The sequence below is a fragment of the Delphinapterus leucas genome, chromosome 10 (genome assembly GCF_059928025.1).
Source record: "Delphinapterus leucas isolate spDelLeu-1000000601 "Yukka" chromosome 10, BTC_Dleu_Yukka2, whole genome shotgun sequence".
NCBI classification, from domain to species: domain Eukaryota; kingdom Metazoa; phylum Chordata; class Mammalia; order Artiodactyla; family Monodontidae; genus Delphinapterus; species Delphinapterus leucas.
The window spans coordinates 57052230-57079744 of NC_143138.1; the positions used below are offsets into that span (position 1 = coordinate 57052230).

At 40.8% G+C, this 27515-nt stretch overlaps 1 protein-coding gene and 1 pseudogene across 2 annotated transcripts in view; both read left to right on the top strand.

Annotated features, from left to right (window-relative positions):
• DLEC1 (DLEC1 cilia and flagella associated protein) overlaps window positions 1-27515 on the top strand; it is a 96565-nt gene that overhangs the window by 30576 nt on the left and 38474 nt on the right. For both annotated transcript variants that reach the window (XM_089919039.1, XM_022553713.3), the window contains exon 6: window positions 55-133. In XM_089919039.1, the coding sequence (XP_089775165.1) occupies window positions 55-133 (79 nt within the window). The remainder of the gene's footprint in view (window positions 1-54; window positions 134-27515) is intronic.
• LOC149748240 (translation initiation factor eIF2B subunit delta pseudogene) lies at window positions 129-27506 on the top strand (annotated as a pseudogene).

Here is a 27515-nt window from a genome sequence, read left to right on the forward strand (position 1 = left end):
CAGTCACATGGATGAAACTAACAGCCTTTCTCATCCTCTCTTGCCCTCCCACAGTTGTGCTGATACTCCAATGTTTCTAGCTAAGCCCTCAATCGCATTTTTCACGGATTATGAAATTGGACAAGCTTATGAGGTAGGACTCTGGTTTCTTTACACATCCCACTCTGCTTCCTTATTTTTAAAAAGTCTTTGCTGTGAAATTTTAAAACCATACACATACACACACACACACACACACACACACACACACACACATGCCATACACAAAACTAGGGAAAAGACTGTAAAGAACACTTATGTGCCCTTCACCCAGCTTCAACAGTTACCTACATTCTGCAAATCTGATTTCATCTGTTATCCTTACAACTTCATGTATGTGTGTCTGTGTGTGTGCATTCACTGGAGTATTTTAAGGAAAAGCTTAGCATGTCATTCTTCAGTTAATACTTTAATGAGTATCTCTAACAGATAAGGACTATTAAAGAATAACCATCATCATACCCAGCAATATTAACAGTGATTCCTTAATATCAACCAATATACATCCACGTCTGATTTTTAGCTATTTATTTTTTTTAAAAAGTCAATTTATAATTGGTTTCTTTGAGTCAGAATTCAAACATTGCATTTGGTTAAAGTATCTCTTATTTCTCCCTTAGTTTATAATTGCTGCTCCATGCTTTTCTTTTTAAAAATGCCATTTATTTGTAGAAGAAACTGTAATTTCTTATATTCTGGATTTGGCTAATTGCTTTATTTTTTGTTTTTTTTTAATTTAATTTTTATTTTATATTAGAGTACAGTTGATTTACAGTGTTGTGTCAGTTTCAGGTGTACAGCAAAGTGATTCAGTTATACGTATACATATATACGTTCTTTGTCAGTTTCTTTTCCCATATAGGTTATTACAGAATACTGAGTAGAGTCCCCTGTGTTATACAGTAGGTCCTTGTTGATTATCTGTTTTATATATAGTAATGTATATATGTTATATCCCAAACACCTAATTTATCCCTCCTCCCACCTTTTCCCTTTGATAACCGTAAGTTATTTTTGAAGTCTGTGAGTCTGTTTCTGTTTTGTAAATAAGTTCATTTGTATCAATTTTTTTAGAATCCACCTGTAAGTGATACCATATGATATTTGTCTTTCTCTGTCTGACTTACTTCACTTAGTATGATAAACTTTAGGTCCATCCATGTTGCTGCAAATGGCATTCTTTCATTCTTTTTTATGGCTGAGTCATATTTCATTCTATATAGGTACCATATCTTCTTTATCCATTCATCTGTTGATGGACATTTAGGTTGCTTTCATGTCTTCGCTATTGTAAATAGTGCTGCAGTGAACATTAGGGTGCATATATCTTTTTGAGTTATGGTTTTCTCCAGATATATACCCAGCAGCAGGATTGGTGGATTATATGGTAGTTCTATTTAGTTTTAAGGAACCTCGATACTATTCTCCATAATGATATTACCAATTTACATTCCCACCAACAGTGTAGGAGGGTTCCCTTTTCTCCGCACCCTCTCCAGCATTTATTGTTTATAGAGTTTTTGATGAAGTCCATTCTGACTGGTTGTAGTTTCGATTTGCATTTCTCTAATAATTAGTGATGTTGAACATCTTTTCATGTGCTTTTTGGCCATCTATGTCTTCTGTGGAGAAATGTCTATTTAGATCTTCTGCCCATTTTTTTATTTGGTTGGTTTTTTTTTTATATTGAGCTGCATGAGCTGTTTGTATATTTTGGAGATTAGTCCCTTGTCGGTCTCATCATTTGCAAATATTTTCTCCCATTCTGTGGGTTGTCTTTTTGTTTTGTTTATGGTTTCCTTTGCTGTGCAGAAGCTTTTAAGTTTAATTAGGTCCTACTTGTTTATTTTTGTTTTTATTTCTATTACTCTAGGAGGTGGATTGAAAAAGATATTGCTGCAATTCATGTCAAAGAGTGTCCTGCCTGTGTTTTCCTCTAAGAGTTTTATAGTATCAGGCCTTACATTTAGGTCTTTAATCCATTTTGAGTTTATTTTTGTGTATGGTGTTAGAGAGTGTTCTAATTTCATTTTTTACCTGTAGCTGTCCATTTTTCCCAGCACCATTTATTGAAAAGACTGTCCTTTCTCCACTGTATGTTCTTGCCTCCCTTGTCATAGAGTAATTGACCATAGGTGTGTGGGTTTATTTCTGGGCTTTCTATCCTGTTCATTGATCTATATTTCTGTTTTTGTGCCAATACCAAACTGTTTTGATTACTGTGGCTTTGTAGTATAGTCTGAAGTCAGGGAGTCTGATTCCTCCAGATCTGTTTTTCTTTTTCAGGATTACTTTGGCTATTCAGGGTCTTTTGTGTCTCCATACAAATTGTAAAGTTTTTTGTTCTAATTCTGTGAAAAATGCCATTGGTAATTTAATAAGGATTGCATCGAATCTGTAGATTGCCTTAGATAGTATAGTCATTTTGACAATATCGATTCTTCCAATCAAAGAACATGGTGTATCTTTCCATCTGTTTGTGTCATCTGCAATTTCTTTCATCAGTGTTCTATAGTTTTCAGAGTACAGGTCTTTTGCCTCCTTAGGCAGGTTTATTCCTAGGTATTTTATTCTTTTTGATGCGATGGTAAATGGGATTGTTTCCTTAATTTCTCTTTCTGATCTTTTGTTGTTAGTGTATAGCAATGCAAGAGATTTCTGTGTAATAATTTTGTTTCCTGCAACCTTACCGAATTCACTGATGAGCTGTAGTAGTTTTCTGGTAGCATCTTTAGGCTCTTCTGTGTATAGTATCATGTCATCTGCAAACAGTGACAGTTTTACTTCTTTGCCAATTTGGATTCCTTTTATTTCTTTTTCTTCTCTGATTGCCATGGCTAGGACTTCTAAAACTATGTTGAATAATGGTGGTGAGAATGGACCTCCTTGTCTTGTTCCTGATCTTAGAGGAAATGCTTTCAGTTTTTCAACGTTGAGTATGATGTTAGCTGTGGATTTGTCATATGGCTTTTTTTATGTTGAGGCGAGTTCCCTCTATGCTCACTTTCTGGAAAGTCTTTATCATAAATGAGTGTTGAATTTTGTCAGAAGCTTTTTCTGCATCTATTGTGATGATCATATGGTTTTTATTCTTCAATTTGTTGATGTGGTATATCACACTGACTGATTTGTGGGTATTGAAAAATCCTTGCATCCCTGGGATAAATCCCACTTGATCATGATGTATGATCCTTTTAATGTATTGTTGGATTTGGTTTGCTAGTATTTTGTTGATAATTTTTGCATCCATTTTCATCAGTGATATTGGCCTGTAATTTTCTTTTTTTGTAGTATCTTTGTCTGGTTTTAGTATCAGGGTGATGGTGGCCTCATAGAATGAGTTTAGGAGTATTCCTTCCTCTGCAATTTTTTGGAAGAGTTTCAGAAGGACAGGTGTTAAGTCTTTAAATGTTTGATAGAATTCTCCTGTGAAGCCATCTGGTCCTGGACTTTTGTTTGTTGGAAGTTTTTAAACTACAGCTTCAATGTCAGTAGTTGTGATTTGTCTCTTCATATTTTCTATTTCTTCCTGGTTCAGTCTTGGAAGGTTGTACCTTTCTAAGAAATTGTCCATTTCTTCTAGGTTGTCTATTTTATTGGCATATAGTTGCTTGTAGTAGTCTCTTATGATCCTTTGTGTTTCTGTGGTGTCCATTGTCACTTCTCCTTCTTCATTTCTAATTTTATTGATTTGAGCCCTCTCCCTTTTTTTCTTGATGAGTCTGGTTAAAGGTTTATCAATTTTGTTTATCTTTTCAAAGAACTGACTTTTTTGTTTCATTGACCTTTTCTATTGTTCTCTTCATCTCTATTTCATTTATTTCTGCTCTGATCTTTATGATTTCTTTCCTTCAACTAACTTTGGTTTTTATTAAAAAAATTTTAATTAATTAATTATTTTTTGGCTGTGTCGGGTCTTAGTTGTGGCACGTGGGGTCTTCGTTGCAGCATGTGGGATCTTTCATTGCAGTGTGTGGGATCTTCATTGCGGCACACAGGCTTCTTTCTAGTTGTGGCATGCAGGTTTTCTCTGTCTAGTTGTGGCGTGTGGGCTCCAGGGTATGTGGGCTCTGTAGTTGTGGTGTGTGGGCTTAGTTGCCCTGCAGCATGTGGGATCTTAGTTCCCCAACCAGGGATCGCACCCGTGTCCTCTGCATTGGAAGGCAGTTTCTTTACCACTGGACCACTAGGGAAGTCCCTAACTTTGGGTTTTGCTTGTTCTTCTTTCTCTAGTTGCTTTAAGCACAATGTTAGGATGTTTATTTGAGATTTTTCTTCTTTCCTGAGGTAAGAGTGTATTGCTATAAACTTCCCTCTCTTAAAAGTGCTTTTGCTGCATCCCATAGGCTTTGGACCATTGTGTTTTCATTTTCATTGGTCTCTAGGTAGTTCTTTATTTCCTCTTTGATTTCTTCAGTGATCTATTGGTTGTTTAGTAACATATTGTTTAACCTACATGTGTTTGTGTTTTTTAGTTTTTTTCTTGTCATTGATTTCTAATCTCATAGTGGAACAGCTGTACTTCTCTGTCGTCTCATTTTGTCTAACTTTCTGTGTTTGTGGCCTCCATTCCTCAGGCTGCAGGATTATAGTTCTTGCCTCTGGTGTCTGCCCCCTGGTGTGTGAGGTTGGTCCAGGTGCTTGTGCAGGCTTCCTGGTGGGAGGGACTGGTGCCTGCCCACTGGTGGGTGGAGCTGGGTCATATCCCTCTGGTGGGCTGGCTCGTGTCAAAATTTGTGTTTATAAGCAGCTGTGGGGTCAGGATGTCTTTAGGCAGCCTGTCTTCTGGTGGGTGGGCCTGTGTTCCCACCCTGTTGGTTGTTTGGCCTGAGGTGTCCCAGCACTGGAGAAGTGCAGGCTGTTTGGTGATGTCTGGTCTCAGTGCCAAAATGGCAACCTCTGGGAGAGCTCACGCTGATGGGTATTCCCTGGGGCATCCGCCACCAGTGTCCTTGCCTCCACAATGAGCCACAGCTGACCCCCACCTCCCCAGGAGACCCTCCAAGACCCACAGGTGGGTCTGGCCCAGGCTCCTATGGAGTTACTGCTTTGCCCTGAGTCCCAGTGCACGCGAAACCTTGTGTGTGCCCTCCAAGAGTGGAGTCTCTTTTCCCCCAATCCTGTGGAGCTCCTGCACTCAAGCCCCACTGGCCTTCAAAGCCAAATGTTCTGGGGGGTCCACCTCCTGATGCCAGATGCCCAGTCTGGGGAGCCTGACGTGGGGCTTGGAACTCTCACTCCTATGGGAGAACCTTTGCAATATAATTATTTCCCACTTTGTGGGTTGCCCACCCAGTGGTTATGGGATTTGATTATATCAGAAAACTGCCCCTCCTACCATCTTGTTGTGGCTTCTTTGTCTTTGGGTGCAGAATATCTTTTTTGGTAGGTTTGAGGTTTTTTGTTGATGGTTGTTCAGCAGTTAGTTGTGATTTTGGTGTTTTTGTGAGAGGAGTTGAACTGAAGTCTTTTTACTCTGCCTTCTTGTCTCAGTTTGACTCTCGCTAATTGCTTTATTTGGTGACATTAAACATATTCCTTTATCCTCCATATATTTTATAAACTTGTCAGATGTAGAGGTTTGATTAGACTCATGTTCAAGTTTTTTAAAATTTTTTTGGCAAGAATACTTCTTTGGTTGTGGTGTATATTTCTTGTTGAATCCCATCAGGAGAACGTGATACTCGGTTTTCCTATTATTGGTGATGAATGGCTTCAGGTTTTATGAGCCTAATTCATCCTTTATAAAGTTTTTATCAATGTTTTATTTAATAGTTTTAGTAGCATTAGATGACTGTTGCCTAGATGAATTTTTTTTAATTAGGGGTTATAAAATGGTGACTTCTAATTCTGTTATTCTTTCTGCATTTATTACCTGTGATTTCCTGTTTTTAAAAAAACTTTCCCTCAAACTTCTGCTTATATCCCATCTTCCTTAAATTCTCCTCACCTCTATAGATAACTATTTCTATTAGTTTGGGTTCTTCCATTGTTTCTTTTTGGAATCATAAGCAAATATGTAGATATATATTTGAACCCTTTCTCCTTCTTACTGTCCACACCTTGCTTTTTTCACTTAACAGTATATCTAGTGATTACTTCAAGAGCAATATGTAGAGACTTTTCTCATTCCTTTTCCTAGTTTCCCTCTTGCTGCTAGCCTCCTTCCATCCTGGGGAATCAGGTCAAGACCAAGCTTAGCAGTCACCAGTTCTGCTCACCATATGCAAAGATAGCTATTCTTAATGATGACAATACCTTCACACACACATGGATTGTACTTTACAGTTTAAAGAGCACTTGCAAATCCATAATTCTTTAGGAACTCTCATCCACCCATAGCAAAAGCAGACTAAGATGTCAGGCTTTTAGGCTAAATGTTAAAGAAAGCATTTTGTTTACTTCTTGAACTCAACAGTTATGTATTCTCTTTTGGACTTGTGTGCTTGGGATTTCTGTGTCTGGTCATCACATTTCAAAGACAGTTGGAAAAGTTGGCAAAGACTCAAGAGAAAGGGAGCTGAAATAATTTCAGTTTGGGCATGGAATGGGGCAAAGGGATGGCTGCCCAGGGACATACAAAAGCCATTTCTGTGGGATCTGCAAGTGTCCACTGTGGAGCCTGTAGATGAGGTGAGCTTAGGCTGCATAGGACCATCTTCCCCTCCTGTCTTTACTCTTCTGTGGCACAATTTTTTTTTGAAAAGCTTCTTTAGTAACACAAATTACTAATCTTTTTTTTCTTTTGTAAATTTTTACTTATTTATTTTTGGCTGTGTTGGGTCTTTGTTGCCATGCACGGGCTTTCTCTAGTTGCGGTGAGCCGGGGCTACTCTTCCTTGTGGTGTGCAGGCTTCTCATTGTGGTGGCTTCTCTTGGTGCAGAGCACGGGCTCTAGGAATGTGGGCTTCAGTAGTTGTGGCACGTGGGCTCAGTAGATGTGGTTCATGGGCTGTAGAGCACAGGCTCAGTAGCTGTGGCACATGGGCTTAGTTGCTCCACGGCATGTGGGATCTTCCAGGACCAGGGCTCAAACCCTTGTCCCCTGCATTGGCAGGCAGATTCTTAACCACTGTGCCACCAGGGAAGTCCCTGTGGCACAATTTTATTTATCTTCCCCACTAGATTGAAACCCACACAGGCAGGGATTATTTCTAGGTTTATGTTATCATTTTATTATTAGTGCTGGCATATAGTAGGTCCACTGACTGAATTACTTGAATATGGGTCTTCCTCTTAGCCTTGCCTGCCCCTGATGCAAGGTAAATCAAGAACAAATGAAAGGGGCCTCATTTTACTAAAAAAAAAAAAAAAGAGTGTGTGTGTATGTGTGTGTGTGTGTACTTCTCAAAGGGTTTGTTTGTGGGTCACCCAACTGGCAGATATGGGATTTGATTTTATCATGATTGCGTCCCTCCTGCCGTCTTGTTGTGGCTTCTTTGTCTTTAGATGTAGGATATCTTTTTTGGTAGGTTCCAGCATTTTTTTGTCAATGATTGTTCAGCAGTTACTTGTGATTTGGGTGTTTTCATAAGAAGGGCTAAACTCACGTCCTTCTACTCTGCCGTCTTGTCTGAGATCTTCCCAAGGGGTTTCGATAAGGTGGTGAATGACAGCTTACAGATGGTTTCGTAAGGTCGCTAAATATGCAAAATGGTTAAATATAGAGGGAAACCTGCTGTATAAAAAATAAATTAAATTTAATTTAAAAAAATATATAGGGAAGTATATGTAAAATAATGTTAAAATTAATCAAAGCACGGCATAATGATTATGAGTAAGATCTGAGTACATATGGCTGGAAGAAGCCACTTACACTGCACAGAGAATCATACATAATTAGCACATTTCAGGGAAGGAGTTACAGTATCATTTTTTTTTAACATCTTTATTGGGAACAGTATCATTTTTTTCATAAACTTGTGTTGACACTGATGAAAACTTCTATTTATTTTTTAATTTGGGGGATTTTTGTTTTTATTGAAGTATAGTTTATTTACAACGTTGTGTTAATTTCTGATGTATAGCAAAGTGATTCAGTTATACATATATATATACATTCTTTTTTTTAATATTCTTTTCCATTAAGGTTTATCATAGGATACTGAATATAGTTCTGTGTGCTGTACAGTAGGACCTTGTTGTTTATCCATTCCATATATAATAGCTTACATGTGCTAACCCCAATCTCTGACTCCATCCGTCCCCCTCCCCCCTCCCCCTTGGCAACCACAAGTTTGTTCTCTATGTCCATAACTCTGTTTCTGTTTCATAGATAGGTTCATTTGTGTCATAATTTGGATTCCATGTGTACGTGATGTCATATGGTATTTGCCTTTCTCTTTGTGGCTTACTTCACTTAGTATGATAATCTCACGTTGCTGCAAATGGCATTATTTTGCGCCTTTTTTATGGCTGAGTAATAATCCATTGTATATACACACCACATCTTCTTTATCCATTCCTCTGTCGATGGACATTTAGGTTATTTCCATGTCTTGGCTATTGTGAATAGTACTGCTATGAACACAGGGGTGCACGAATCTTTTTGGATTAGAGTTTTGTTTGGATATATGCCCAGGAGTGGGATTGCTGGTAATTCTATTTTTAGTTTTCTCAAGAACATTCCATACTATTTTCAGTAGTGGCTGTACCAACTTACATTCCCTCCAGCAGTGTAGGAGAGTTCCTTCTTCTCCACATCCTCTCCAGCATTCGTTATTTGTAGAGTTTTTAATGATGACCATTCTGACCGGTGTGAGGTGGTACCTCACTGTAGTTTTGATTTGCATTTCTCTAATAATTAGCGATGTTGAGCATCTTTTCATTTACCTCTTGGCCATTTGTATTTCTTACTTGGAGAAATGTCTATTTAGGTCTTCTGCCCATTTTTTGATTGGGTTCTTTTTTGTTGTTAAGTTGTATTAGCTGTTTGTATATTTTGGAAATTAATCTTGTATCCTGCTACCTTGCTGAATTTGTTTATCAGTTCTAGTAGTTTTTGTGCGGAGTTGTTAGGGTTTTCTATGTATAGAATCATGTCATCTGCATATAATGACAGTTTTACCTCTTCCCTGTCAATTTGGATACCTTTTATGTCTTTTTCTTTTCTGATTGCTGTGGCAAGGACTTGCAATACTATGTTGAATAGAAATGATGAGAGTGGGCATCCTTGTCTAGTTCCAGATTTTAGCGGGAAGTCTTTCAGCTTTTCACCATCGAGTATTATACTGGCTGTAGGTTTGTCATAAATAGCTTTTATTGTGTTGAGATATGTTCCCTCTCTACCCACTTTGTTAAGAATTTTTATCATGAATGGATGTAGTATTTTGTCAAATGCTTTTTCTGCATCTATTGAGATGATAATGTGGTTTTTGTCTTTTGTTTCTGTGGGTATCACATTGATTGATTTGCATATGTTGAACCATTCTTGTGAGCTTGTGATGAATCCCACTTGATCACGGTGTATGATCTTTTTTATGTGTTGTTCGATTTGGTTTGCTAATATTTGCTAATATTTTTTGAGAATTTTCGCATCTATATGCATCAAAGATATTGGCCTGTAATTTTCTTTTTTGGTGGTGTCCTTGGTTTGGGTATCAGGGTGATGGTGGCTTCATAGAATATCTTTGGGAGTGTTCCCTCCTCTTCGGTTTTTTAGAAGAGTTTAAGAAGGACTGATATGAGTTCTTTGTATGTTTGGTAGAATTCTGGTCCTGGACTTTTGTTTGTAGGGAGTTTTTAAATTACAGTTTCTATTTCACCTCTAGTGATTAGTCTGTTCAAATAATCTATTTCTTCTTGATTCAGTTTTGGTGGGCTGTATGTTTCTAGAAACTTGTCCGTTTCTTCTAGGTTGTTGAATGTGTTGGCATATAATTGTTGATAGTATTCCCTTACAGTTTTTTGTATTTCTGCACTATCAGTTGTTATGTCTCCTTTTTCATTTATTATTTTGTTTATTTGTGTTCTCTCTCTTTTCCTCTTGGTGAGCCTGGCCAGAGGTTTGTCAATCTTGTCTACCCTTTCAAAGAACCAGCTCTTGGTTTTATTGATTTTTTCTATTATTTTTTTAATCTCTATTTTATTTATTTCCTCTCTGGTCTTTATTATTTCCTTCCTTCTGCTAACTTTAGTTTTTTTCTTTTAATTCTTTTTCTAATTCTTTTAAGTGGTAGTTTAGGTTATTTGAAATTTTTCTTGTTTTGGAAGGAAGAACTATATTGCTATGCATTTCCCTCTAAGAACCACTTTTGCTGCATCCCACAGATTTTGTATGATTGTGTTTGCATTGTCATTTGTCTCAAGGCATTTTTAAATTTTCTCTTTGGTTTCATCGTTGATCCATTGATTCTTTAGTAGCATGTTGTTACGTGCCCACGTAATTGTTTTTTTCTCCTTTCTTTTTCTGTGGTTGATTTCTAGTTTCATGCCATTGTGGTCAGAAAAGATGCTTGAGGTAATTTCTATACTCTTAAATTTGTTGAGGTTAGTTTTGTGCCCTAGTATGTGGTAAGTCCTAGAGAATGTTTCATGTGCACTTGAAAACAGTGTGTTCTGGTTTTTTTGGATGCAATGTCCTGAAAATATCAATTAAGTCTATCTGTTCTATTGTATCATTTGGGATCTCTGTTGCCTTATTGATTTTCTGTCTAGATCTGTCCATTGATGTGAGTAGGCTGTTAAAGTCTCCTACTATTATTGTATTCCTGTCAGTTTCTCCCTTTATGTCTGTTAGTATTTGTTTTATATATTTGGGTGCTCCTATATTAGGTGCATATATGTTGACGAGTATAAAATCCTCTTCTTGTATTGATCCTTTTGTCATTATATAGAATCCTTCTTTATCTTTCTTTATGGCCTTTGTTTTATGTTTTTTAAGTTTTTTTAAAAATATTTATTTATTTATTTGGCTGCGTTGGGTCTTAGTTGCAGCACACAGGATCTTCATTGCAGAGTGCGGAATCTTTAGTTGCAATGCATAGGATCTTTTAGTTGCGGCATGCAGGATCTCTAGTTGCAGCATGTGAACTCTTAGTTGCAGCATGTGGGATCTAGTTCCCTGACCAGAGATAGAACCTGGTCCCCCTGCATTGGGAGCATGGAGTCTTAGCCACTGGACCACCAGGGAAGTCCCTCTCCCATTCTAGCTGCTGCAAACCAGTTGCTGCATTCTCCTCCAAGGCTCTGAAGCTCCCCTGCTCTCCTGGCTGAGCTCCCCGCTGGTGAGGGGACTTCCCAGCATGCAGGAATCTTTTCTCTTTCACAACTCCCTCCCAGGGTTGCAGGTCCCATTCCAATTCCCTTCTCACTGTCTTTTTCTTTTCTTTTTTTTTTTCTTTTTTCTTTTGTCCTACCTGGTTATGTGGAGATTTTCTTGCCCTTTCAGAGGTCTGAGGTCTTCTGCCAGTGTTCAGTAGATATTGTGTGAGAATTGTTCCACGTGTAGATGTATTTTTGATGTATTTGTGGGAGGAGGTGAGCTTCACGTCCTTGATGAGTTACTCCACCATCTTGATCCTGGACCTGATGAAACCTTTTAAATTAAAAAAATATGAATGAGAATTAGGTTTTTTCACTGTTGCAGAAAAAAGTTACATATAAGGAAAAGGGGAATGCTAGAGTGAACTCTATGGTGCTAGATTGTATTTGGAAGTGTAAATATGGATTCATGGTTTAAAAATATAGGTGTGTATGTTGGGGGGGATGACACATACACACAGTTGGATAAATACAAGAATAAATGTAGATGTATGTGAATGTGTTGGTTAGCACACATGCATATATTTCTTGGCTGTCTATATCCACTAGAGAGATAGAAATAATGACACCCTAGTAGCATTTAGCACACTTGTTCTATGGACCTTGGTTTCTAAGTACTATTTTCCAAAAAAAGGAACCCAGGGCTCATTGGAAAACTGTTTGATTCCAGGGTTGAGGCAGGGAAAATAGGAAATGAATGTAGAGCATCTTGTGCCAGAAAGTAAGGAAGTGCTAGAGAGAGAAAAAGAGAGAGAGTGTGTGTGTAAGTAGGGGAGAGGGCATGTCAGAAGGACACAGAGCTCCCAATGGCCAAAAGAGAAACAACTCAAGCAACAAAACAAATAATAATGTTATTAGATTATAAGCCAAAGAATAAAGTAAATATCCATGAGTCCATACTAATATAAGTAAATATCTGAATAAATAAATGGGAGAAAAGGGACAACTCTTTGTTATGAAAGAATTCTAATTAATAATGTAGAAAGAATGAGAATTTAAAGATCATCATTAGGGACTTCCCTGGTGGCACAGTGGTTAAGAATCCGCCTGCCAATGCAGGGGACACAGGTTTGATCCCTGGTCTGGGAAGATCCCATATGCCATGGAGCAACTAAGCCCATGCGCCACAACTACTGAGCCTGTGCTCTAGATCCTGTGCGCCACAACTACTGAGCCTGCGTGCCACAACTATGAAGCCTGCACACTCTAGGGCCCGCATGCTGCAACTGCTGAGCCCACGTGCTGCAACTACTGAAGCCTGCATGCCTAGAGCCTGTGCTTTACAACAAGAGAAGCCACTGCAATGAGAAGCCCGCTCATCACAATGAAGAGTAGCCCCCGCTTGCCATGACTAGAGAAAGCCTGCGCGCAGCAGCAAAGACCCAACACAGCCTAAATAAATAAATAAATAAGAAAAAACCCACACTAAAAAAAAAATTTAACCATTAACTATCACACTAATAAAGTCTGCAGGCAAGACATACTAATAGATGCTAAAATTATTGGGTAGAAGTGTGAGCAGAAACATAATTCCATAGTCTCTCCCCAAATATTTAGCAATTACAAAGGAAAAATAGTAACTGTACAGTAGAGAATCCTGGAAGACACCAATTTAACCAAGTGGTTAAGGTTACCATCACCACTAATAGGACACATCAATAGCATATAACCCCGATATGATATACCGGGAAGGGCACATCACTTTTGTGTTATTCCTACAAATAATGCACAACCTCAATCCATTCATGAGTAATCACCAGAGAACTCAAACTGAAGGACACACTGTAGAGAGACATTCTACAAAATAACTGACCCGTATTCTTTAAAAGGCTCAAGGTCATGGAAGGTCACGGACAACAAGGAAAGATTGAGAAACTGTCACAAGTTGGAGGGGACTAAGAAGATATGACAGCCTAATGCAATTGCAGATCCTGGATTGGATCCAGGAATAGAGAAAGGATGTTAGTGGACAAACTGGAGAAGTCCACATAAATTCTGTTCTTTCGTTAATATATGGTACCAAGCTTAATTTCTTAGTTTTGGTCATTGTTCTGTTGTTATCTAAGATGTTAACATAAGGGGAAGCTAGATGAAGAGTTTATGGGAACTCTCTGGATTATTTTTACAACTCTTGTAAATCTAATATCTCAAAATAAAGCACTAAAAATATGTATTCTGTGGAGACTTCCAGTTATGGCAATGTTGTATGTAAATAACCTGAGGAATCTACAAAAAAAAAATGAAAATTCTGAAACTGAAATTAAGTACGCAATAGAAGGCTTAATAGCAAATTAGACACAGACGAAGGGAAGACTTGCAGATATGTCAGTAGAAATGATCCAGGCTGAAGTATAAAGAGAAAAAAGATGAAGGAATATAGAAAACTACATTAAAAAAATGGGACATAGTAAACAGGTCTGTTATGTAATTGAAGCCCCAGAAAAAGAGGAGACAATGTCACAGAAGCAGTATTTGAAGAAAAAATAGTTGAGAATGATCCAAAAGTAATGAAGAGTTCAAGCCATAGAGTAAAGCACTAACAACCCTAAGAAGGATAAAATAAAGAAACTGTACCTTATGCATATACTTATATACCTATACTTACACATTATAGTAGAATTCTGCTCTAAAGACAGGGTTTGGGGAGGAACTTAAAGCATCTAGAGAAAAAAGACCCACTGCCTTCTAACAGTAATGACAGAAGCTAGAAAATATTGGAATGGAAGCTTCAAAGTGATGAAAGAAAATAACTTTCAATCTAGAATTCTAAACCTAGTGAAAATTTTCTTTAAAAGTGAAAATAAGGAATTCCCTGGGAGTCCAGTAGTTAGGACTCAGTGCTTTCACTGCCAAGGGCCTGGGTTCAGTCCCTGGTTGGGGAACTAAGATATCGCAAGCCACACGGTGTGGTGAAAAAAAAAAAAAAGAAGATAAAATGAAGACATTCTCAGACAAACAAAAACTAGTAATTCATTACCAGATAATAATAATTCATCACCAGAAGACCTGAACCAAAGGAATTCTTCAGTCAGAAGAAAAGTCTACCATATGGGAGTAGAGAAATATAAGAATGAAAAGCAACAGTAAGGGTAAACTTGTTAAGACATGTAAATTAATATTAAATGTAACATAACCACAATAATAATGTAGTTATTATTAATAATTATATGTTTTTTAAATATATGTAGAATTAAAAACATAACTATACCCCAAAAGTGGGAGGGGTAAGTGGGTTTAAAGTGTTCCAAGATCCTTGGATTCTCTTGGAAGTGTATAAGTGCTAATTAATATGGAAACTTTAATAAGTTAAGGTTGCTTGTTGTAATCTCTGGGCTAATCATTATTCAAATAGTAAAATGATATAAAAATAACAAGGTAATGGGGGAAATGGAATTTTTAAAAAATATTTGATTAATAGAAGATAAGAAATGAAAAAGGAACATGGGGGATAGTACAAATAGAAAATAAAAACATGGTAGATTTATACTCAAAAATTTTTTTAACATCTTTATTGGAGTATAATTGCTTTACAATGTTGTATTAGTTTCTGCTGTATAACAAAGTGAATTAGCTATATTATACTCAAATTTGTTGATAATTACATGAAGTAATTAAATGGACCAAGTACTTCAATTAAAAAGGAAGGATCAGGGGCTTCCCTGGTGGCACAGTGGTTGAGATCTGCCTGCCGATGCAGGGGACACAGGTTCGTGCCCCGGTCCGGGAAGATCCCACATGCCGCGGAGCAGCTGGGCCCGTGAGCCATGGCCATGGCCGTGGAACCTGTGCTCCACAGTGGGAGATGCCACAACAGTGAGAGGCCCGCATAGCGCAAAAAAAAAAAAAAAGGAAGGATCAGGAGGGACTTCCCTGGTGACGCAGTGGTTAAGACTCCTCCTGCCAATGCAGGCAACATGGGTTTGAGCCCTGGTCCAGGAAGATCCCACATGCCACAGAGCAACTAAGCCCATGCGCCACAACTACTGAGCCTGTGCACTAGAGCCCACGAGCCACAACTACTGAGCCCACGTGCTACAACTACTGAAGCCCGTGCACCTAGAGCCCTAGAGCCCACGCTCCACAACAAGAGAAGCCACCACAATGAGAAGCCTGCGCACCACAATGAAGAGTAGCCCCCGCTCGTTGCAACTAGACAGGGCCTGCGTGCAGCAATGAAGACCCAACGCAGCCAAAAATACATACATACATACATACATACATAAGTATTTTTTTTTAAAAAAAGAAGGATCAGGGAATTCCTGGTGGTCCAGTGGTTAGGACTCCATGCTTTTACTGCCAAGGGCACAGGTTCAATTCCTGATTGGGGAAGTAAGATCCTGCAAGCCACGCAGTGTGGCCGAAAAAAAAAAAGAGAGAAGGATCATCAGACTGGGTAGAAGAACAAAAACCAACTAAATGCTGCTAATGTGAGATAACATTTAAAAATAAGGATATAGGGCTTCCCTGATGGCGCAGTGGTTAAGAATCTGCCTGCCAATGCAAGGGACGCAGGTTCGAACCCTGGCCAGGGAAGATCCCACATGCTGCGGAGCAACTAAGCCCGTGTGCCACAACTACTGAGCCTGAGCTCTAGAGCCCACAAGCCACGACTACTGAGCCCACGTGCCACAACTACTGAAGCCTGCATGCCTAGAGCCTGTGCTCCGCAACAAGACAAGCCACGACAATGAGAAGCCTGTGCACCGCAACGAAGAGTAGCCTGCACTCACCGCAACTAGAGAAAGCCCGCGCGCAGCAGCGAAGACCCAACACAGCCAAAAATAAATAAATGAATAAATTTATTAAAAATTTTTCCAAAAAATAAAAAAATAAAAATAAGCATATAAATCCCCACTGTAATGTCTGTTACACACAAACTGTTGTGGGTTCCTGCCAGCCTTGAAAAAAATGATCTGAATTTCTTTCTCCTAAAAAAAAAAAAAAAAAGGATACTAAAAGATTGAAAATATAAGGATGGAAAAAGATATAATCAGACAAACCTTAACCAAAAGAAAACTGGTGGGACTTGCCTGGCAGTCCAGTGATTAAGACTTCGCCTTGCAATGCAGGGGCTGCGGGTTTGATCGCTGGTCAGGGAGCTTAGATCCCACGTGCCTCATGGCCAAAAAACCAAAACATAAAACAGAAACAATATTGTAACAAATTCAATAAAGACTTTAAAAATGATTCACATCAAAAAAAAGTCTTAAAAAAAAAAGGTAAAAAACTGGTGTGGCTATGCTAATATCAGAGAAAGTAGACATTAAGTCAAGAAGCATTAGTAGAAATAAAGAAAGAAGAGGGACATTTTATACTGATCAAAGTTTTTTTAAAAAATCCATCCAAAAGGTACAACTATTTAAAATCTAGGGACTTCCCTGGTGGCACAGTGGTTAAGGATCCGCCTGCCAGTACAGGGGACACGGGTTCGAGCCCTGGTCTGGGAAGATCCCACATGCTGTGGAGCAACTAAACCCATGAGCCACAACTACTAAGCCTGCGCTTTAGAGCCTGCAAGCCACAACTAACGAGCCTTTGTGCCACAACTACCAAAGCCTGCATGCCTAGAGCCTGTGCTCCGAAACAAGAGAAGCCACTGCAATGAGAAGTCTGCACACCACAATGGAGAGTAGCTCCCGCTCACCGCAACTAGAGAAAGCCCACGTGCAGCAACAAAGACCCAATGCAGCCAAAAATTAATTAATTAATTAATAAAAAAAGAAAAGAAAATCTATATACACTAATGACCTAGCCTCAAAATATATAAGCAGGACTTCCCTCAGTGGTTAAGAATCCGCCTGCCAATGCAGGGGACACGGTTGAGCCCTGGTCCAGGAAGATCCCACAAGCCGCAGAGTAACTAAGCCCATGAGCCACAACTACTGAGGCTGCACTGTAGAGCCCATGGGCCACAACTACTGAGCCCTCGTGCCACAACTATTGAAGCCCGCACACCTAGAGCCCATGCTCTGCAACAAGAGAAGCCATCTCAATGAGAAGCGCACACCACAACGAAGAGTAGCCCCTACTCACTGCAACTAGAGAAAGCCCGCGTGCAGCAACGAAGGCCCCACACAGCCAAAATTAAATAAATAAATTTATATTAAAAAAATATATATCTAGGCAAAATTTTACAAGTCTAGAAGAAAAACGAACAATAATAAACATGAGATTTTCACATTCTTTTCTCAAAAACTTAAAGGGCAGGTAGACAAAAATATCAGTAAGGGCACAGAAGAATTGAACAATACAATTAACAAACTATATCTTACTGAGTTATATATAACACTGTACTCAGCAATTGCAATGTACAATTTCTTTAAAAGTATACTTGGAACATTTACCAAAATTGTCTATGTGCTGGATCATAAAGGAATTAACAAATTTCAAAGGACTGAAGGCATATAGAGCTTGAACTAAGTAGACTGAATAACAAATATATAACTAGAAACTCCTCCACATATTTGGAGATTAAGCAATTCATTACTAGATACATGAGTCAAAGAAGTCATAATGGAAATTAGAAAATAGAAAATAATGAATGATCATCTTTAAATGATACATCACAGCTTATGGGATGCAGCTAAAGACATGCTTAGAGGAAAATGTATAGACTTATGTTCACATATTAGAAAAGAAATAGGGCTTCCCTGGTGGCACAGTGGTTAAGAATCCGCCTGCCAATGCAGGGGACACAGCTTCGAGCCCTGGTCCAGGAAGATCCCACATGCCGCGGAGCAGCTAAGCCTGTGCGCCACAACTACTGAGCCCGCGTGCCTAGAGCCCGTGTTCTGCAACAAGAGAAGCCACCACAATGAGAAGCCCACACACCACAACGAAGAGTAGCGCCCACTCGTCGCAACTAGAGAAAGCCCACGCTCAGCGACAAAGACCCAACGCAGCCAGAAGTACATAAATAAATTAAATAAATTTTAAAAAAGAAATAGTCTGAAAATCAGTTATCTAGGTATACATCTCAAAAATTAGAAATGAATAGCAAATTAAGCCCAAAGAAGCTGGAAGGAAGGAAATAATAAAACAAGAACACATTTTAATTAAATAGAAAACAAATATAGTGTAGGATCAGCAAAGTCAAAAGTTAATTCTTTGAAAAGATTAGTAAAATTGCTTAGTCCCTGGCAAAACTGATCAAACTGAGAGAAGGTAAAAATTACCAGTGTCAGGGGAAATAAAGACATCATTATGGATCCTACAGACATTAGAAAGATAACAAGAGGTTTATGAACAACTTTATGCTTAGAAATTTGAAAATGTAGATGAAATAGTCATAATTTTAAAAATTTTGTGAAAGCAATGATAACTAAACAGCAAAAGGATAAACATGAAGGTATCAAAGAGGACATCAAAATTATAAAATTTGGGGAGGAGAGTAAGAAAATGTAGAACCGACCCCACCATATCTCCGAGGTGTGCCTGTACCCCACATTGTACTAGCTCATGAGGGCTGATCATGCACATCTCTTTCCAACTCTGTGCTCAGTGATGTCACATTAGTATCTTGAAACTGAACATATTGAGAGTTTTTACACCACAGAAATCAACAAATACTACCAAGTCAGGACTCTCCCCACCCCGAGAGCTGGTCGTTAAACATTTGCCAGCACACTACAGAATATATTGTACTCATGAATTGGAAGACTCATTGAGAGAGGAATTAGTGATCTGCATACTCATTTAACGAATAATAGCCAATACACTGTTGTCAGTGAGCAACGGCAAAAAGAGAATTTATAACTGAGAGGGGAGAGGAAAAACTGTAGTCTGGGAACAGTGAATCTTGTCTGCATATTTTGGGGGTAAGAAAGAGGCCAGTTTGGGAGTCTGTTCTTAAGCAGTCTGAATAATGATATCAAAACAGTTTCAGGGGCTTCCCTGGTGGCACAGTGGTTGAGAGTCCGCCTGCCGATGCAGGGGACACGGGTTCGTGCCCCAGTCCGGGAAGATCCCACATGCCGCGGAGCAGCTGGGCCCGTGAGCCATGGCCGCTGAGTCTGCGCGTCCAGAGCCTGTGCTCCGCAATGGGAGAGGCCACAACGGTGAGAGGCCTGTGTACCACAAAAAAAAAAAAAAAAAAAAAAAAAAACAGTTTCAGGATTTTTAAAATGAATTTTCCAGAAAACCTTGCAAAATTAATTGTGGAGTATATGTGACAGACTGTGTCTTCCAGTGTCCTTTATTAGTGTTCTTTATCTTAGTTAGGCCAGGTCTGCACCATTTCCTTCAAAAATTTCTCAACTCCCCCCATTTTGGTCAACAGTTCCTGGTGGAGAGGATTTAAACCTAAGGGCTTTAGTCTGTGATGCAGAATCGTTATTGGATGTCAGTTTGATCTTGGGGGTATAACAACATTTAAACACCTGAGTGTCAAACACAATGTAAATATTATAACAGACATTTGGAACATATTTTGTGTCCAATTTTTGGATAAGTGTAGGTCCAATCAAGAGAATATATATTAAAGACAAGATTGGTCAATTTTAGTTAAGTAATTGGTTTTTTTACCCCCTATGATTAATTGATCATTTCATCTTTTTCAAAATATGTATCCAGGTACTGTAAAATATTGGCTCTTGTACAGTGTTCATTTTTTTGGCGCGGGCACATCTATTTAGAATCATTCTATTTAATGAAGTTTTGTTAATCTAGCCTAAAATGAGTTATTTAAAGTCAGTATTCATTTTGCTTCTGAAATTATCTCAGATTTGTCCAGTGGGAGCCTTACACGTTGTCTCCCGTGTTCTTTTGATATGACCTAGCAGTTTCTTGAGCGCTTCCTTACATTCTGCCATCACAAGATGTTCCAGGCTAATCTTGTACTCTCTTTGTCCCAGTTCTGGAATCAGTTTCTAAGAAGCCGTGGTTCCTTTTAGTGGAGAATGGTATTTAGAAACCAAGATCTAAGCACTAGATCTGCTACTAGCTACTGGGATGTCATTGCTTCTAAGTCCTTTAAATGGATAGAGGTGGGGAAAAATAACAATTTCAGAGGTCCATCTATATATATGTAAATATATATGTACACATAAACGTGCATATATCCATATCCATGTGCTTACATATTTAAAATACATGACTTCATGCTGATTCCTCTAACTACAGTCTAATTCCACAGTGCCTCCTCCCATTCCACACCTATAGCTCCCTCCACCCACAGTCATCTGAAGAATCTTGGAATAACATTCTACTTGTGGAAGTCTCTGCATCTAGTTTAGTGAGTCTCAGGGTCAGATCACCACAGTGACTGCATGTCCAGTTGCAGGATTCTAAATATTTATACTGTGGGAGGCATACAGCCCAGATGTATTAATGTTCTGGGACTTAAGAACAGCATTTGTAGTTAAAAGTACTTGATAGAAGAAAGCAAAGAAAGAAAGCACTTAACACGGTCCCTTCCAGCATGGTTTTAAGGGTAACTTTCATTGGAGTCTCTTTTAATATGTTCAGTGTTCCAGTTACTGTAACCATGTAACACATTGCCCCCAAGACTTGGCAGCATGAAACAGCAGTTTGCTTTCTGATCAGATAGGACACAGCTAGGAGAGTTTATCTCTACTCTGCGATATCTGGGGTCACAGCCGAGAGACTGGGGCCAAAGTCTCATTCACTCACACGTGTGGTGGTTGGTGCTGGCTTTCAGCTGAGACCTCAGTTCCTCTGCCTGAGGCTTCTCCACCTCAGCTAGTTCCTTTCCTTTCCCTTCCCTTCCTCAGAGCACAGTAGCTGGTTTCCCCAGGGCAAGCCTCCCCCAAAGAGAAACACAGTCTGCCACTGTCCGTTATATAAATTGAATTGTATCTAGTGATGTCTCTTAGAAATGCACCTTGCATCTGTTGGGCATATGACTGTGTGCCTAAGTTATTTGCCCAGCTAAACTATAAAGTTTAAGGATAAAAACATTTTCAAATTTGCCAAGTCTTTAAAAATGTATGTCCCATGCACCCTTTCTCAGGAAACTCTTAGGGAACATGCTCCCCTATATAAGTGAGTAAACCAAGGAAGAGGAAGGCTTGATGTGTGGGAAACGAGAGATCCAGCATAGGAGAGACATTCAGGAGAGGCCCAGGTCAGTAATGGTTAAGGAGCTCTGCAGTTACTGCTGCTACAAAGCTTAACAACTTAAAACAACCATTTTATCATGCTTGTAGATTCTTTGGATCAGAAATTCTGACAGGGCACAATGGGAATGGCTTGTTCCATGATGTTTGGAACCTTAGCTGGAAAAAGTCAGTGACCAGGGGTAACCTGAAAGATGGGGCTGGAACTCTCTGAGGCATTTTCACTCACAGAGTAGTTGATGTTAGTTGTCTGCCGAGGGTGCTAACAGAGCACATGCACATGTATTCTCCATGTGGCCTGGGCTTCCTCACAGAATGGCTACCTCAGGGTAATCAGGCAGCTCAAAGTGAGTGATCAGAGCTTCGAAGTGAGTATTCTAGCAAGTAAGGGGGAGGTTGCATCATTTTTTTTTTTTTTTTGGCTGTGTTGGGTCTTTGTTGCTGCGCTCAGGTTTTCTCTAGTTGTGGCGAGCAGGGGCTACTCTTCGTTTCAGTGCACTGGCTTCTCATTGCAGTGGCCTCTCTTGTTGCGGAGCACGGGCTCTAGGCACCTGGGCTTCAGCAGTCGCGACACGAGGGCTCTAGAGCGCAGGCTCAGTAGTTGTGGTGCACGGGCTTAGTTGCTCCACGGCATGTGGGATCTTCCCAGACCAGGGCTCGAACCCATGTCCCCTGCATTGGCAGGCGGATTCTTACTTAACCACCACGCCACCAGGGAAGCCCCTTAAGATTTAATTTTATTTTTATTTCTTTGGCTGCGTTGTGTCTTTGTTGCTGTGCGTGGGCTTTCTCTAGTTGCGGTGAGCGGGGGCTACTCTTTGTTGTGGTGTGTGGGCTTCTCATTGCAGTGCCTTCTCTTGTTGCAGAGCACGGGCTATAGGCATGTGGGCTTCAGTAGTTGTGGCACACGGGCTCAGTAGTTGTGGCACGCAGGCTCTAGAGCTCAGGCTCAGTAGTTGTGGCGCATGGGCTTAGTTGCTCCGCGGCATGTGAGATCTTGCCAGACCAGGGCTCTAACCCATGTCCCCTGCATTGGCAGGTGGATTCTTATCCGCTGTGCCACCAGGGAAGTCCCTGCATCACTTTTTATGACCTAACCTTGGAGGTTCGGTTCCCTTGGAATACATGAGAAAGTCATTACTTCCTCTGCATTGCTGTAGGTTACAAACGAGTCACTAAGTTTAGCCCAGATTGGAGGGGAAGCTACATAGATAGACCTCACCTCTCAATGGAAGGACTGTCAAAGAACTTCTGGATGTGTCTGAAAACTGCTACAGGGGTTGTCCTGTCCTGGGTCATAGCAGTAGGTGTAGCAAGCGACCAGTCCAGATTAAAAGAGGCCAGAGGCTCTAGGAAGGGTTGACTTGTGGGGGTGACACTGATAAGAGTCCCTGATACATCTGGACATCTTGGAAAGAAATTTGTAGGGTAGTGGAAAGAGATTAAATTATTGATAAGTACAAACCAAACAAAATAATTGGTTGATTAACTTTTGGAAAAACAAAAATTTTATAAGGGAGAATTTCATGCTCAGCTGTGAATAGCATTTACATAGCAACAATAATGTAAACATTACTGATCTAACCATGAGTGTGATGTAACTTACATCGGGAAGATGAGGGATAAGAAGGGCATGGCATGCGGTGAGCTAGCTAAGGGTGAGGAAAGAGAGAATATCCATATCACCCATCCATAATTAATGCCTAAAACTGAAAAAAAAAATTAGCATGCCATCTGGAGCCACGGAAGTAGATTCCAAAATAATCAGCTAAAGGAGGAAAAAGTGTTTGTGATTGGGTGTGGGAAATGGCAGGGGTAGAGGCAGGGGAAGAGGGCAGGATTTCTATTTTTGAAATTTTGTAGAACTCTTTGCCTCTTTAAACTATGTGGTTATCCAACTTCGATGAAAATAGCTTAAAAAGAAAACTTTTTACTGAAAGAAACGCCATGCCCAGATCATTTTACAGGTATACACCATCAAACATTCAAGCTAATCCTGATCTTATATAAACTGTCAGAGACTACAAAAAGAAGGAACATACCCTCATTCTTAGGTAATGAGCCTGCTATGGTCTGAATGTTTGTGTCCCTCCAAAATTCGTATGTTGAAATCCTAACCCTCAAAGATGATGGTATTAGAAGGTGGGGCCTTGGGGAGGTGCTTAGGTCATGAGGGTGAAGCCTTCGTGAATGGGATTAGTGCCTTTCTGAAGAGGCTCTAGAGAGATCCCTTGCCCCTTCTGCCACTTGAGGACACAGTGAGAAGGTGCCAGCTGTGAATGGAAGAGGGCCCTCACCAAAACACAACCATGCTGGCATCTTGATCTTGGACTGTCCAGCCTCCAGAACTGTGAGAAATACATTCCTGTTGTTTATAAGTCACCCAGTTTTATGTCATTTTGGACTAAGAGCCTAATGTTACCTTGACACCAAAGCCAAATAAGGAGCTATGACAATGAAAGTCATAAGCCAGTTTTGCTTAAGAACATAAGCCCAGGAGGATGATGGCTGCCGTGGCCGTGGCTGTTCGCGAGGACTCGGGATCTGGGATGAAGGCGGAGCTTGTTCCTCGGCCTGGGGCAGCGGGGAGGGAGATGACCCAAGAAGAAAAGCTGCAGCTTTGGAAGGAAAAGAAACAACAGAAGAAGAAATGGAAGGAGGAAAAGGGGGCAGAACCAGAAACTGGCTCTGCTGTATCTGCAGCCCAATGTCAAGGCCTGACCAAAGACCTGCCTGGACTGGACAGTCAGTTGGGCAGTGCCAAGGAGAAAGTTCCAGCAGGTGGGAGTAAGGCTGAACTTCGAGCTGAAAGGCGGGCCAAGCAGGAGGCTGAGGGGGCCCTGAAGCAGGCAAGAAAAGGGGACCAAGGAGGGCCACCTCCTCAGGCCTGCCCCAGCACAGCTGGAGAAACCCCCTCAGGAGTGAAGGGTCTACCCGAGCATAGTCAGGTTGATGACTCCACGCTTCTGAGGAGGCTTGTTAAAAAACCAGAACGACAGCAGGTTCCTACATGAAAGGATTGTGGACCCAAAGTCAGTCTCTTCTCCCACCTACCCCAGTACAGCAGACAGAACTCTCTGAGCCAGTTTATGAGCATCCCATCCTCTGTGACCCACCCAGCCATGGTGCGACTCGGCCTGCAGTACTCCTAGGGCCTGGTCAGTGGCTACCATGCCCAGTGCATTGCCCTGCTTCGTGCCTTGCAGCAGGTGATTCAGGACTACACCACACCTCCCAGTGAAGAACTGTCAAGGGACCTAGTGAATAAACAAAGCCCTACTTCAGCTTCCTGACTCAGTGCCGTCCCCTGTCAGCGAGCATGTACAACGCCATCAAGTTCCTTAACAAGGAGATCACAGGTGTGAGCGGCTCCAAGCGGGAAGAGGAGGCCAAGTCAGAACTTCGAGCAGCCATCGATCCATATGTGCAAGAGAAGATTGTGTTTGCAGCTCAGGCAATCTCACGCTTTGCTTATGAGAAGGTCAGTAATGGAGATGTGATCCTGGTATACGGATGCTCATCTCTGGTATCACGAATTCTTCAGGAGGCTTGGGCTAAGGGCGGGCGGTTTCGGGTGGTAGTGGTGGACAGCCGGCCACGGCTGGAGGGAAAGCACACGCTACGTTCTCTGGTCCGTGCTGGGGTCCCTGCCTCCTACCTGCTGATTCCTGCAGCTTCCTTTATGCTCCCAGAGGTTTCTAAGGTGTTGTTGGGAGCTCATGCACTCCTGGCCAATGGGTCTGTGATGTCACGGGTAGGGACAGCACAGCTGGCCCTGGTGGCACGGGCCCATAATGTGCCAGTGCTGGTCTGCTGTGAAACATACAAGTTTTGTGAGCGTGTGCAGACTGATGCCTTTGTCTCTAATGAGCTAGATGACCCTGACGATCTGCTGTGTGAGCGAGGAGAACGTGTGGCCCTGGCTGACTGGCAGAACCACTCGTCCCTACGGTTGTCGAATCTGGTCTATGATGTGATCCCCCCAGAACTGGTGGATCTGGTGATCACAGAGCTGGGCATGATCCCTTGCAGTTCTGTACCTGTTGTGCTGCAAGTCAAGAGTAGTGACCAGTGAGTGGGGGGACACAGGGTCAATAAATGACATACTCCCTACACTTAAAAAAAAAAAAAATAAGCCCAGTCTCATCCCCCAGCCTTTGGAGCTGTGAGAGGGCTTGTCTGTCCTGAGATGGGGAGCAGAATGGGATGCTGGCTGTGAGTGCTGGAGGCTAAGGAGTTGTGGTAGGAATAAAGATCTGTACCTTGTATGCCAGGGGCTTATTATGTTTCCTATAACTTCATTTTTGTTTTCTTTCCATATTTTGGTAAATTTAAGACATTTGAAAGAAAAAAAAAATAACATAGGTTCAGAAATACTAAGTAAAAAACCAAGCAAGAAGAAACGTGCGCGTGTGCGTGTGCACGCGCGCGCGCGCACACACACACACACACACACACACACACACACATCCACTCCAGGAGCAAATTGAGTGTAACCCAGGAATGCAAGGGATGTCTTCACGGTGGCCCTTGAGTTGGCAGTTGGCTGCCCTGAGCCTGTCAATTTTTTCCTCCATGGCTTCCAGTGCTGTTAAGGAAAGCCAGCCCACTCCGCAATCCGTGTAATTACTGTCTTCCCAGACCTTGCAACCGCGCCGTAGCTACCACGTTTCAATGCCCGACCTCTACCTGCACCTCATTTCAGTCGACCATGGGTGAAAGCCTTAGTGATCTCAGGGGTCATCACACCCTACTTCCCACCAGCTAGAGTTCTGATCGCTGCCAGACTGGGGAGAAAGCCAACTCCAGAATCACATCCTAAGGGTCTGCTGTTTTAGGACCTTTCTGACGCAAAGTGTCATAGCCTGGGTTCCCCATAATGCGGAGTCTGAGGTGGTGAGATTTTGTGCTGTCATTTACAATTCCAGGGAGGAGTGAGGAAAGGGGATGGAAGGAGGCAGAGCCAGTACAAGAATTACTGAGCTGACTTCCAGAAAGTGCAGTTGATTATTTTGTCTTGTGAGACATCCCTTCATAAACTGCTGGATCCCGCCTCTTATTGCTTGGGGGTTTGCCTTGTGTGGCTGGGAGCAGGACTCTCTGGAGGCCTGCCTCAGTGGACATGAGGGGCAGCCACTGCCATGAACACCTCGATCCGTAATGACAGCAGTGGCTGCAGCTAGCCCTGAGTCTGGAGAATAGCAGCAGATTGAGGGTATGGTGCCAGGGCTGTCCCGTGCACGTGTGCAGACCTGAAGAGGCAAAACTGAGTTAGTATCCTTGCCATATGGAAAATAATTTAATCCCTACCTCCCTCCATAGCTGAAACAAAATACTTTCCAGCAAAGATCTCAAGCAAAAATTTAAGAAGAAAATATAGGAGATATAGAAAGATTTCTTGAAACTGAAGTATAAACCTTGAACAAAATGTTGATAAATTTTATATTAAAATTTTAGAAACTGTACACCAAAAGGTAATACAAGTTATAAACTTATACAAGTTATATATTGGGTTGGCCAAAAAGTTCATTCGGGGTTTTCTGTTACATCTTACAGAAAACTGAACCCAATACTTATACTTTATAAGGTATAACACCTACCTTATAAAGAATTAGTACCCAGAATATATAAAGAATTCCTACAAATCAATACGAAAAAGACAAAGTACCCAATGGCAAATTGGCACTGCGAACAGACACATCACACAAGAGGAAACCCAAATAGCAAATAAACATACGAAAAGATGCTCATCATCATTAATAACAGAGAAATAAAAACTAAAACTATAATATGGGTCTCTCCACACTTGGGTCTGGTTCACAGGTAGATTGAGGCAATATGTTGTACTGGCCAAAAATGGATTTAAATGTTGATTTAGGCATACATACCTATGAAGACATGCTTCAAATTTATGGAGCTGTTTTCTGGTTGGAGGCTGGGGCAGGGCTTCATCTGTACTTTTAATGTTTTACTTCTTAAACTTTTAATGTTTTACTTCTTAAGCTGGGTGATGGAAACACGGCTTGTCATGTTATAATTTATACGTTTTTCCCAGTGTAATAGTGCACGAAATAGAAGGCAAAGTGTGTGCATGTATGGAGTTCCTCTTCCGTGCCAGGTTCATTACATTTATCCCCC